The sequence below is a fragment of the Electrophorus electricus genome, unplaced genomic scaffold, assembly GCF_041902795.1.
Source record: "Electrophorus electricus isolate QZ-2024a unplaced genomic scaffold, ASM4190279v1 Scaffold31, whole genome shotgun sequence".
Taxonomy (NCBI): domain Eukaryota; kingdom Metazoa; phylum Chordata; class Actinopteri; order Gymnotiformes; family Gymnotidae; genus Electrophorus; species Electrophorus electricus.
The window spans coordinates 1,559,712-1,572,406 of record NW_027658594.1 but is presented as its reverse complement, the minus strand read 5'-3'; the positions used below and the strand labels follow the sequence as shown (position 1 = coordinate 1,572,406).

The 12,695-nt window shown below is 44.1% G+C and overlaps 1 protein-coding gene and 1 long non-coding RNA gene across 2 annotated transcripts; one reads left to right on the top strand and one right to left on the bottom strand.

Moving 5' to 3' along the window:
* Positions 1–1,531: 1,531 nt before the first annotated feature.
* LOC145655656 (homeodomain-interacting protein kinase 1-like) lies at positions 1,532–8,745 on the top strand. Its single transcript, XM_081709151.1, has 10 exons — positions 1,532–1,649; positions 4,624–5,039; positions 5,370–5,743; positions 6,403–6,526; positions 6,953–7,072; positions 7,194–7,280; positions 7,581–7,762; positions 7,906–8,136; positions 8,393–8,519; positions 8,647–8,745. Exons 1-10 carry the CDS (start codon positions 1,532–1,534, stop codon positions 8,743–8,745), a joined length of 1,878 nt encoding a protein of 625 aa, XP_081565277.1.
* Positions 8,746–10,097: 1,352 nt separating this feature from the next.
* On the bottom strand, positions 10,098–12,470 carry LOC145655667 (uncharacterized). The gene is made up of 2 exons (XR_014121669.1): positions 11,534–12,470; positions 10,098–10,667 (listed from the first exon to the last, which is right to left on the bottom strand). It is a non-coding gene; the product is annotated as an uncharacterized LOC145655667 (long non-coding RNA).
* Positions 12,471–12,695: the final 225 nt, after the last annotated feature.

The following is a 12,695-nucleotide window of genomic DNA, read 5'->3' as shown; positions in this document are numbered from 1 at the left end:
ATCCCATTCTCTCGTTCGAAGCTCATGTAAATAATATTTCTAGGAAGGCCTTTCTCCACCTTAGGAACATTTCTAAGATTAGAAACATGCTCTCCTCACATGATGCAGAAAAGATAGTCCATGCATTTATTACTTCAAGATTGGACTATTGTAATGCCCTACTATTAGGCTGTACTTCTAAGTGGTTAAACAAGCTCCAGCTAGTTCAAAATGCAGCAGGCAGAGTGCTCATTAGAACGACAAAATCTGAATCCATCACGGCTATCTAAGATACTTTACATTGGCTCCCAATAAAATTTCATATTGATTATAAAATACTTCTAATTACCTAGTGGTCTTGCCCCACAGTTCCTTAGAGAACTCTTAGTTCATTATAAACCACCATGTCTGCTTAGATCGAAAGGTGCAGGTTCTTTACTTGTACCAAGACACTTTACTTGTTTTTTCATTTTATAATTATATTTTTCTCTTTAAATTGTTATTATTGTGGTGACTGTTGTCGGCCAGAGGAGGATGGGCCCACCGTTTAGTTTTAGTTCCTCTCAAGGTTTCTTCCTCATGCTCTAGTGGGGTTTTTTCTTGCCACTGTCAGCCTTGGCTTGCTCACTGGTGGCTTGGACTTGGACATTTGTAAAGGTGCTTTGTGACATCTGTTCTAAAAAGCGCTATATAAATAACTTTTGATTTTGATTTTTGATTGATCTCCTGAGGAAAAGCCAGAGTAGCTCCCACTCTGAGGCAGATGCTTCCTCTGTGAGCCATTTCCCACCACTGGATGAGCCCCAGAGAGAGCGAAGGATCCGCGGCCCACAGGCTGCTGTCAGAGAAGAGCGGCCCCACTTCAGGCAGGTAGCAAAGAGCTATAATTACAGAGCATACCTAAAAATACACAAATGGCATGCTTTGGAAAAATAAATATAAAAATTAGTGAGGGTCACCCTGACAGCGAATACATTTGTTTCTGTGTTTTTAAAAGTTGATTTTACTAATGAAACCTGTTTAGCATTACCGATATCATAACACCAGGTATGTACACAGTGTTCTAACGCTGTTTTAGGGAGAAGAAGAAGGGGAGCTTGACTCTGGTGCAGTCTCTGGCCCAGAACCACACTGACATCCTGCTTCCCAAGCTCCACGATGTGTGCCTGACTGTGGTCCAGAGGGGCCCTCTCAGGGACAAAAGATTCTCTAATCAAATCATATAAACAATGGCCCAAAAAGGAGCTTCGCATTTTGCTGTCCGAGCTGGAATTGCTCTGTTTTGTGACCAAAATGGTTCTAACCTGATGAAGAGTCAATTTGGAATGTTCTAGCGAGGAATATGTTGTCCTTAAACATGGTAGTACAAACTGATGCTTTTCCTTCTCTGACACACCAACTAAATCTGCCACATATCGGATGAGTCCGATCGGCGTGTTTAAGCAGGCACATCCCCATGGAGTGCCTGAACACCTGAGCCCCATGTCCACTGTCTCAGTTGAAGAATCTGAGCTCCATGGTGTCGCGTGCTTCCATGAGAACACTGGCGCACATGTCCACCGACCTGTGGAGGGCCATGGACGCCAAGGCGGAGTTGATTGCCTGCATGCTGCCGCACAAGGCGGGCGAAAGCAACCTCTTCATCAGGGAGGAGAAGGACCTTGCGCTCGGTGCCATGGTGCAGAGCTGCTCGCCCACTCAGGTTATTCATGCTCTGCTGGCCGGGGAACTCAGGAAGGATCACCTGACCAACACCTCTATAAATTTGTTTTGAAAACGGTCATGCAGCCATTTGATCAAAATAAATTACACTGCCAAAAGAGACTTTTAGTAGAAGACAGAAACACATTTATAGTACAGCAGAGCCCTGCTACTACGAGGCAGTAATAGTGGAATCTAGACGCTATGATAGGTTCATAATAATTACACGCTATAATAGGTTTCCAATGTTGGGCAGTAGTTTAGCTGGGGCCTGGGAATATTGACATACCTATCGATATCTTGGTGCCCTTTTTTTTGTTTTGGCTCCTCCTACAGGTCCAGCAGTCTGTGATGTCATCCCACGATAGATCAGGAAGCAGCTCCCTTCGTCACCAGCTCCCTGACCAGCCCTACCATTGGCCCGTGGCCTACTCGCTCGGCCAGAGGAAAGCCTGTATCCTTACCTGTGAGAGGAAGAGGAACACGGAGAGACATGAGGGATTCGGACATTGAACATCAGCTCGATTATTGAACTTGATTATTGTAGTTTCTGGGCTTATTGTTTGTTTTAATGCCTTCATTTTTTTTTAAAAATAGTGTTTTTTACAAACAGACTAACAAACTGTATTAAATGTATCTCAAATGCAATGTGTGATTAATGTGTTTAACAAGTTGATTGTTGTATTTTGAATTCCATGGGAGGTGTAACTATAAAAAATAGTTCTTTGGCACTTAGTGGCAGTATTTGTTCAAAACACATGTAACATCAAGCTCTTATGTAACCTTTATAGGATCTTCACCTCAGACTTTGAATTTTGGCTTAATTTAAAGGGATATTGTAGGCTAATTGGAGCTAATTCTATAACTATAGTAGTGAACTGTATTACTACAGAGAAATATTTTTGGGATTGTGTGTGTTTAAAATAGAAAAAAAAATTGAAACGGGTAATTTATGAGGTTTCAGATTTCCTGTTCTGCTGGACTGAGGGCATGTTGCTATATTGACAAAATCCAAGTAACTGCAAAATCTTTAATTGTACAATATATAAACACAGGCAGTGGTAGTTCAGCAGTTAAGGTACTTGACTTGTTCTCGGAAGGTTGCTGGTTCACTGCCACGTTGCCACTGTTGGGCCCCCGCGCAAAACCCTTAACCCTCAATTGCTCAAAACGTACTCAGTCATAATTGTCGCTTTGAATAAAAGTGTCAGCTAAATGACATAAATGTAATCAGCACAGTCAAAGATTGATTAAACACACTAAGTCCAATACTAAGAGACTGGTACAGTGGATGAGGCACAGAGCAGGATACAGCACTATTTTTTTGCTTTCCATCAGCAAGTGCTACCTGGATGCAGTCTTGCTACTTGGGGATTTCGCAGGCTTTGACTCCTTGGGTGTGTGATGAGGATTTTGCTTCAGTTAAACTCCTCATGAACATGTCTGACAAACCTGCACGTATGCTTTACCAGGACCTCATTTAATACTTCTCTTTCAGTAACTTGGAGCCTGTGGTTTTTGTTTGCTATTTCTGACATAACTGGGCAACATTTTACATTTAATGTATATATGGAATCCACAGAATCTATACCATAATACTGTAAAGAAATAGTATACTTTATATATTGAGGCTAGTCCATGCTAGAAGCTCCCAAACAACTCCACATAAACTTCAGCTCAAATAAGCCTCTTCCTTTCCATGATGTCCAAAAGTATTGGCGTTCAAATCATTCTTATGGCTGCATGAGTTTCGCCAAACAGCGTCAAATAAATGGGAAGCTGATTGACAGCACGCGGACCTTTAAACGGTTAAAAGGAGAACTAAATAAGACAAGTGAAGGGTCTACGTTTTCATCTACACCTCCTCCATTTGTTGAAACACCTGCCAATCACGCCACTTGCCCAGGAAACATATGAAGTAAATAATAGTCACCCACCCCACTTTTTATGTAATTGAATTTTCTTTGACAAAATCTGAAGTTATCTTATACTGGAAGCATGTTTTAAAATGCCATTTAAAATGACAGGCACGATTGTTGTGGAAATTTACCAGAAAAGCACAAAATATTTAGCGTGGGATTCTGGAGAACGGATGCATGTAGACGGCTGAAATCGGTAAGCAGGTACATGTATTAGTCCTAAGAAATGTTATGTTGATAAATGTAGTACTTAATATTCGATGCTATCAAGTGATTTATATGAGTCTGCCAGTTTGGGCCCATAGGTGCAGCAGGCGGACAAGCAGACACTACAGTTTTGACAAAGAGTAAAATAAATGTGAGCTTTTATCTTGTCTACTGGCGAGGTTCAATACGTGCACTTGAAATTCCATTTTATGACGTTACACCTGTCCATGTCACCTTGTTGCCATGGAACGAAGAGTCCATAGAGTAGCGAATTGATATTTGGTGGAAATCTTCTCACTCCGGTCGATATAGTGCTAATAATTTCAATTCTTTAAATTAAGAACCACAGAACAACATGGATGATCATGAATTATATCCGTTCGGTTTTCTTGAGCCTTCTTTCCGTAAGGTTAAAGGTGGGAAAATAATCAACACTGAGGGTAAGTTATGAAGTTAACTAGCGGTTAGCGTTAGCGTTAGCTAGCTAGCGTTAGCTAAATCATAGATCGTGTTTTGTTGTTGTTGTTGTTTTTTTTTAAATCTGCTGTTTTAGTTTTAATTTTGAATATAGCCCCTAACTAGATCTGCATAGCATTCCTTTGGTTAGTGGCCCTGTTTTCATCTTTCCCTAAAGGAATATTCTCTTCCCCTTCAGATTCCTCCAGTGGGAACGCCAAGAAAGTAAAATTCGAGAGCAATTACTACCTGCGGAGTCCTGGTCCTCGGATTCGGCCGGGGACGCCCTGGCCCTCGGATCCAGGGTTCAGTTCAACCGATGGCTTACCTGCCCTGGTCTTTTCCCCCTCTGGAGCCTCAGACAAGGCTGCGTCGTCGTCCAGCCAGCGGGGAGAAGACGCCCGTCAGAAGCGGTGCAGCCTGAAGAGGAAGAGAGAAGGGGAACACAGCAGCGACAGCGTACAGATCCTGGAGGATCTCTACACCCCTTCATTGTCCAAGCGCGTGGCCAGGAGCGGAACAACCACCTCTTCCACCCAGTCCATTGCGTACTCCGGTTGTACCGCAGATAGCAGCAAATCGATAAGTGATTGCGAATACCAGCTGGTGCAGAATGAAATCCTCTGCTCTGCCTCCAACAGCTACGAGGTTCTGCACTACCTTGGTTGTGGAAGTTTTGGCCAGGTGGCCAAATGCTCCAAGAAGGACACCAATGAAATGGTTGCCATCAAGATCCTGAAAAACCATCCATTCTTTGCTCGACAGGGTCAGATCGAGGTGGGAAAGTTTTGCCTGCTTTTTTGGAGCTTTTGATATGGAATCAGCTGTAGCCCCGATTCTGTTTGTTGGTATCAGATGTGCTAACTCACACTGTGGAATCTGTATACAGCCAGGGTAGCACAAAAACACTTGTGTTTGGTATCAGCACACTAGTTCTAATTTTCAAAGCATCAGTAGGAACTAGTTCAGATAACACATCGACAGCTTGAAGCTTACTATAAAAAGAAGGCTTAGCTACAATTGCATAAGCCATACCTGTTTGGATGTGTATTAAAAAAAAAAGTGCAGAAAAATTAAATCTGTCTTTCCTCATTTGCTCCTCCTCAGGTGAGCATCCTGAGACGGCTGAGCAGGGAGAACGCAGACGAGTTCAACTTCGTGCGTGCGTATGAGTGCTTCCAGCACAAGAAGCACATGTGCCTGGTGTTCGAGATGCTGGGGCAGAGCCTCTACGACTTCCTGAAGGACAGCATGTTCAGCCCGCTTCTGTTGAAGTGCGTCCGGCCCGTGCTGCAGCAGGTCGCCAAAGCGCTCATGAAGCTGAAGAGCCTGGGCCTGATCCACACCGACCTCAAGCCCGAAAACATCATGCTGGTGGACCCCGTCAGGCAGCCGTACAGGGTCAAAGTCATCGACTTCGGCTCGGCTAGCCACGTCTCCGAGGCCGTGTGCTCCAGCTACCTGCAGACCAGATACTACCGGTGAGAGACACGTGCTGAGGCGTGTTAGAAATAAGTGTGCACTTGTTGCACTCGAGTGTGCTTTAGAGTAGAGCTGCACATTTTGGCAGTTGCGATGACCCTGCTACACATTAAAATCGTGATAAGCATTACAGTTAACTGGAGCACGACTGATTCATATTTGATTTATAAGTGGTTTAATTTTAGTGATTCATGTGAGTGCTGTTATTTAGCAAAATACCTGATGAACCCTCTTCAATGTCTGAGATTAGTTAAGATGCTCCGAGTTGCAGGCTTTGGTAATATTAGTATTGGTCATGTCTATACAAAACTGCTGTTGCATTGTAGCTATACCGTTAATTAACCGTGTTGTTTACCGAGTAACAGTGTTTAACTGCATTGATACTCTGTATTTACTTAATGGAAAACAGAACATCATTGTAGTGTCAGTGCATTTTTGCATATAGTTCCATGTTAGAATAGTGGGTGTGTAATGTAAAGTGGTGTGTAGGGGGGAAAAAAAAACCTGGACTCATCAACAAAATACTATTTAAACCTTTTACATTTTCATGAATGAATTCAGCACCGTTTGTGTTAAAGCAATTGCCGCCGAATCACCACAAACTACGGAATCACCCGAGACTTATTTCATGATGGCGATATCTGTGTTTTTGGTCTAGGTCACCTGAGATCATCCTGGGTCTCTCTTTCTGCGAGGCCGTGGATATGTGGTCGCTGGGCTGTGTCATCGCCGAGCTGTTTCTGGGCTCCCCCCTGTATCCGGGAGCCTCTGAATATGATCAGGTAAGCACACGGGCCTTTGAGCTGTGCCTAGTCTTTTTCACGCATCTTGGGCTTGGATTCACGGAGCTCTGTAGAATTTCGCTGATTTGGGGTCGGTTCTTTCACTTTCTTTTCACACTTTTCTCACTGTGTGATGATGACGTAAATCTTGTTTGTGAAAAGAGTGGCGTAGTGTTGCTAATGGAAATGGCCGTTCTTCTAAATATGCAGTTTGTTAGGGAGTCCATAATGGCTAGCAAGGAAGAGAGTGAATGTATGGTTTGAGCTTTTAGCTACTGCTTTGGCTAGCTTATTTTTAGGAATAATATAAATAAGAGTTTCTATGGCCTGTTTTTCTTTTCTTTTTTTTTTATACATGCATTTTGAAAATGGAAGGATGAACACAAAATAAAGTCGTAATCCTCTTGCCGTGTGGTGTCTCTGCAGATCCGTTACATCTCCCAGACGCAGGGCCTACCAGCAGAGTACCTGCTGAGCGCAGGGACCAAGAGCAACTATTATTTCCACAGGAGCCCTGACTCCAGCTGCCCCCTGTGGAGACTCAAGGTTTGCCAGTCTTTCAATGCCAAATACCATGTGTTTGTTTCATAAGGGATGTAACTTAATGATGTCATGTAACTTTATGGTGGAGTTGAATGGTTGATTTTTTTTTCTTTCCTTTCTCCAGACGCCTTCAGAGCATGAGGCAGAGCATGGCATCAAGTCCAAAGAGACACGGAAGTACATTTTCACCTGTCTTGACGACATGATGCAGGTTATTTTGGCTTTTGTGCGCATAACTGTACGTATTGCTTTACTGTTGTGATGTGAATTTGAAGAACGTGAGAAACAGCTTCCACGGCTCACGTTGTAGAGCAGGTCGAGCAAGGTGCTAGCTCAAAGGTCGAGCGTTCGTGCCGTTATAATGAGGAACGCACATGAATCGCTCTGGAGAACGGCGTCTATGAAAGGCAGAGCAATGCATAGTAACTTGCTGCAGAACTTGCTGCGTCTTAGGTGGATCGGTGCCCTCTGCTGGTGTTTAATATGACTCACCCCTGGGTCTCTCGCGCAGGTCAATACGACCAGTCTGGAAGGTGCAGACGTCTCGGCGGAGAAGGCAGACCGGCGGGAGTTCATCGACCTGCTGAACAAGATGCTCACGCTGGACGCTGACAAACGGATCACGCCGATGAAGGCCCTGAAGCACCCGTTTGTCACCATGAGCCACCTCCTCCAGTTCCCTCAAAGTGCCCAGTGAGTTGTTCCAGGCCTTCCAATCTACATGTCACAGTTTTTAAAAAAAATTAAGGAACACCATCTTAATTTACAAATCCAAATGGTAGTACTGTAACTTGCCCCCCGCCCGTGTCTCTCTTTCTCTCTCTCTCTCGCTGCAGTGTGAAATCTTGCTTCCAGAAAATGGAGATCTGCAATCGGCAGTGCACAGGGTGTGATGGCAGCAAGAGCCTGTTTGGCAGTGGGGGTGGGGCGGGGGGCGGGGCCAGCACAGCTGCCAACCTCAATGACACCTTCAGCAGCTGGCTCGCCCAGCACAGCCAGGTGGGACAACCGGCACAGCAGGGTGGGTTCAAGAGGTCAAAAGATCGCCAAGCAGAGAGCCGGGCTAGGTACTCCCTGCTTCTTATTGCACTTTTTAATGGTTGGCATTAGCGCTAAAACTCCACACTAATTCAGTGCAAGGGAACCCTAGAACAGGACTCGAGACCTACTGGTCTAGTGTGTGGGTCTGCATAGTGGGTACAACTGTTGTAACAAGTGCTGGATGGCTCTGTGCCATCACACTTTGGTGATAGGTTGTGTGTGTTCACTCGAGTGTGCAGTGTGTGTTGAGAGTGTTGACGTGCTCCTCTGACCCTGTGCCAGACCTGTGTCCTCCCCCGTGCATGGCATGGGCGACGCATCGGAGCCCATTATCATCTCTGACACGCCCAGCCCAGCTATGAGCGTCATCATCATCTCCAGCGACTCGGAGGACGAAGATGACACCAAAGTCCAGCCCACCAGGTGCCCTCGCCTCGTCTTTTTAAAGCCATTATGAAATCCTTCCTAACACTTTCCTTGCCGTCACTCATCTTGTTGTTTAACCCTTCCTTCCCTTCCTTGGCCCCAACTCCCAGCTGCGGCGGGCGAACGTCATGAGCTGCGTGACGGCGCAGCACTCCGACATGTCCACATACATCCCGCTCAGCCCCAAGTGTCTGCCCAAGTTCGTGTAGAGCGCCACCAACCTGCCCAAGTGTTTTTTTGTTTTTGTTTTTTTTTACTTTGAATAAAAAACTTTGAATTGAAGTCGCTGACTGTGCCATGCCTTTCTGTGGGAGGCCCCATTTTTAACATTTTTTTTAACAATACCCATATTTTTATACATTTATATTTTGATGTTGATGGTTTTGGTTCTGTGTGAAGTTAAAATATTTTTTTATGCTGCACTTGGCCTCAATTAATGTATTTTAAACATATTGGATGTGAGTCCTTGACCAGCATGTCAATAAAGCTTCATCCAGTTGCTCTTATCACAGTGTGTTCAGTTCTTCTTAAAAGGGTAACATCGCAATTCTAAATTGTATTACAGTAAAGCAAAACATTAAAGGTTATTTGGTTGTACTATTCTATTGATCCTATAGTCAGTGGCTATCAATAAGAAATGATCAAGCACAGTTTTATTGGGTGTGTGTCTGGAAAGAGAACTACAGCTCCTGGCGAGATTTTTGGTTCAAGATTAATCATCATGCAAATTATTGTGATTAACGCTTTGTCTGTTTAATGAAACTATTATACTATAAACCTAATGTTTTAATAGGGCTGGCAACTTTCTAGATCTGATTACTACACGTGTGTGAAGTACAGGTGCTGTAGCTATACAAAATACAAATGTCCACAGTAGCCTAATTATAATATATGCATCCAAAATAAACACCAGAAGCCTGGACTAATGCTAATGTACATAAGTGCATTAAATCTAGGTAGGACTGCTCGATAGGTAGGATAACAAAACATTTGTCCCGCCATACAAAAGAAATGAGAGCGTGATAAGGACTCCAAGTCGCCACCAGATGGCGCCCGAAACCGCTTAAATGTATTCCAGTCGGAGACGCCTTTTACCTTAACATGCCAGGATACACACTCACTGGATGTTTAATCTTTCGAATGGGTCAGCTATGTTTTTATAGTCCGGAAAGATTTTTTATTATTATTAATCAGTTAAGTAATTCAAGCTGTTGCATTTTGCTGAGTTGAGGGAATATTGCATAACCCTGTACTAGCCAAATAATTAGATTTGATGTGCTATTTTGTGGATTAATACCATACCTGGCATGGTTTTAATGGCACATGGTCAATACTTGCTGTCAAAATACAGAGGTTCATAAGAACCTCCTTCCTTCATAAGGAGACTCCTGTTTTTGAAACTGTTTCGCGCTAACACCACTGTTTCTGCATACTAGCTCTTACTGCTTTTTTGCAACATGTTTATTCTTCGCCATTAGCGATAGTTTTATCTGTGAGAAGTGTAGATGAATTGCTGTTCTGTGACGTGGGAGACAAGGCAGGATGCAAAGACGAGCCGTGGTTCACATGGGACAGATGTTTATTAACACACAAAACAAAATGAAACCAAACACGAAGAACATTAAGCACTAACATCGGAGGCTCGTCGCTTTCAGAGTCCTCTGACCCGGTCTATAAACCACAGGAAGGATCCTCATGGCGGGCCTCCTCCACCTCCACTGATGGATCCTCAGAGCGGTCGGATTCGGTGTCTGACCTGAGGCCGACGTCAACATACTCCTCACTCCTGCTGTAATCCTCCTGGTAGTCCGTGGGGGGATAGTAGGACCCTGCAGAGTCTGTCCCTGGATATTGGTAGTCGTAATCGTACGGGTCCCGGTAATCCAGTGAAGGTAGGCAGGACTCTGCAGCATCTGATCCTGGACCACCACCAGGGCCCCCCCAAAATCCTCCAGAGATACTCTCCCCTGATGTGATGACAGGGAGTGTTCCCACAAGTATGGAGGATTCTCCTGCATGGGTTGGGTAGAAGCAGCTACACTGCTTCTTCCCCTTTTTCTTCTTTCCCTTGGCTCGAGGCAACCTTCAACGGTCGGTGTTCCTGTGACGTGAAGCCGGATGCAAAGATGAGCTGCGGTTCAGATGCCACAGACGTTTATTATCATACAGAACAAGACAAAACCAAACACGAAGAACATTAAGCATTAACACTACTTAGAACATAACAGGCAGTCTTAAAACACAACAAAGCAGCATACATGGGGTCAAACACTGACAAACAACAACAAAACAAGGGTTTAAATATGTGTGCTCACAATTAAAAGAACTATAGACAGATGCTGGTTCACTCCTAACATCTGCAAATTAAAATACAAGTTGGTTATTTCTCAAAAAGGACTGAAGCTCTTCCTCCGTCAGTGAAGCACCCTGTTAGTGTTCTCATATGTGGCGATGGAAGTGACGTCCATGTAAATAGGTGTTTAATCACTGCCATGTGCTACTTGGAAAATAAATTAATCTTTTAGTATGAACAATGTTGGGGATAAAGAAAGGGGACTTGTACATCTCCAATAGCGATTAGAAGACAATAACTGACACTAGGACACCTCATCTAAATATGTTGACTTGACAAGTATAGTATTATTCATGTTATACATCTATGGGTTAAAAATATGGAAAAAGTGTTTTAACAAGAACGCCAGAGGGGGCATTTACTATTTTGTGGAGAATAAAAAATGGCTTATTTTAATGTGTTAAAATTTTTTAAATTCTTTTGCAGAGAGGGAAGGGTGAAAGGACTGAGAAAGAAGGTTAGCACCTGCCAACCGGTGCTGGGAGTAGGCCTCACTCACCTGTCATGCACAAGAGACCTGCAGTCCCAGGGCACAGTAAAGGCTAATTTACTCCCTACATATAAAAGCTTGTAAAACTTGTTTCTGTTAGAGTGCTCCTAGACTGAGGTACCTACATTCCCAAGTCTGAAAGGTGAGATTCTACCTGTGCACGTAGAAAATCAGGTAGGCTGTTTTTGTCCTGCTCTTCAGGATGGCTGGCTCAGTGCTTCTTGATACTTTTAAGTCACTGAATGACAACCAGCTCTGTCCTTCTCCCTCAGCTGTGTCACTGATATAGTGGCCTGTCGGAGTAGTCGGTGGTCCTTAGTCATTTAATAGTTTCTACTGCACGTGTATAAATAATGTCAGATTACTCACCATGGTCCATGCTGTCACCTAAATGAGAAACCACCGCCTGGAGTCTGTAGGTGCCAGTGGGTGCACATTCCTGCAACAAACAAATACATCTTTTTTTTCATACGATTAACTGAAAACGCATCACGGATCGAACGCCATCTCTGTATTAACAGGCCTCTTTCATTCTCTCTCATTCTGTCTCTGTGTCTCTCTCAGCCTGTATCTCTCTTCTTTTTGGTCTCTCTCTCTCCTCACCGGTAGGCTTACTTGCTGTCCTCTAGCTCCCTGTCCTTCTCCTCTCTCATTTACTACTGATGGGTTAAAAGAACTTAGTCATTATGGCAGATACTTATACACAGCCGTATTATCACTCCACTGTAAGAAAATGGCACAACTCTACCTGGCTGGGGACTGGAGTTTTCCCCCAGTTTATCATTTTGCATTTCTTGCGGTTTGTCCTGGGTTCCCGCTGCTCCACTGAGGACAAACCACAAAGCCATTCAGTCGGCATTTTGTAGCTAAATGGGAATGGGTGGACAGAGAAGTATGTGGGCACGGGTTGATGGTACGAGCTCACCTCGACTGCTGCCTGAGAGAAGCCACCCCAGGAAGGGCAGAGAGATCCAGCTCGGACGGGACGTCCATCACGTCTGAGAGCTTTTGGCCCAGCATGTCAAACCGCTTAAGGTGGAGGACGAAAATACTGTTCCAAGAGGAAAAGTGACTTAAGGACTGGAAGTGTGTGTGAGTGGAGGAGGGTGTGTGTGTTGGACTGGTTTAAAACTCATTCTTTAAGGTCATCTACGTCAGACGAGACTCACCGTGGCAGTGTGAAAAACTCCACCTCTTCAGTTGCCTCGCAGCCTGCTTCACACTCACAAAAACGCTCCAGTAGTGTTGGCTGAAAAAAGAAAGAGACCCTTTCATTGAGAGTGATAAAATCAAAATGGTAGCATGTCATAACTGTA

What these genes read in the sequence shown, in the direction of transcription:
- LOC145655656 (XM_081709151.1), top strand. Translation starts at nt 1,532, where the DNA reads ATGTCCACCGACCTGTGGAGGGCCATGGACGCCAAGGCGGAGTTGATT. An exon ending in GCCCCCTGTGGAGACTCAAG is followed by an intron (nt 7,073 to 7,193) that starts GTTTGCCAGTCT and finishes TCCTTTCTCCAG; the next exon opens with ACGCCTTCAGAGCATGAGGC. An exon ending in CAGTTCCCTCAAAGTGCCCA is followed by an intron (nt 7,763 to 7,905) that starts GTGAGTTGTTCC and finishes CTCTCGCTGCAG; the next exon opens with TGTGAAATCTTGCTTCCAGA.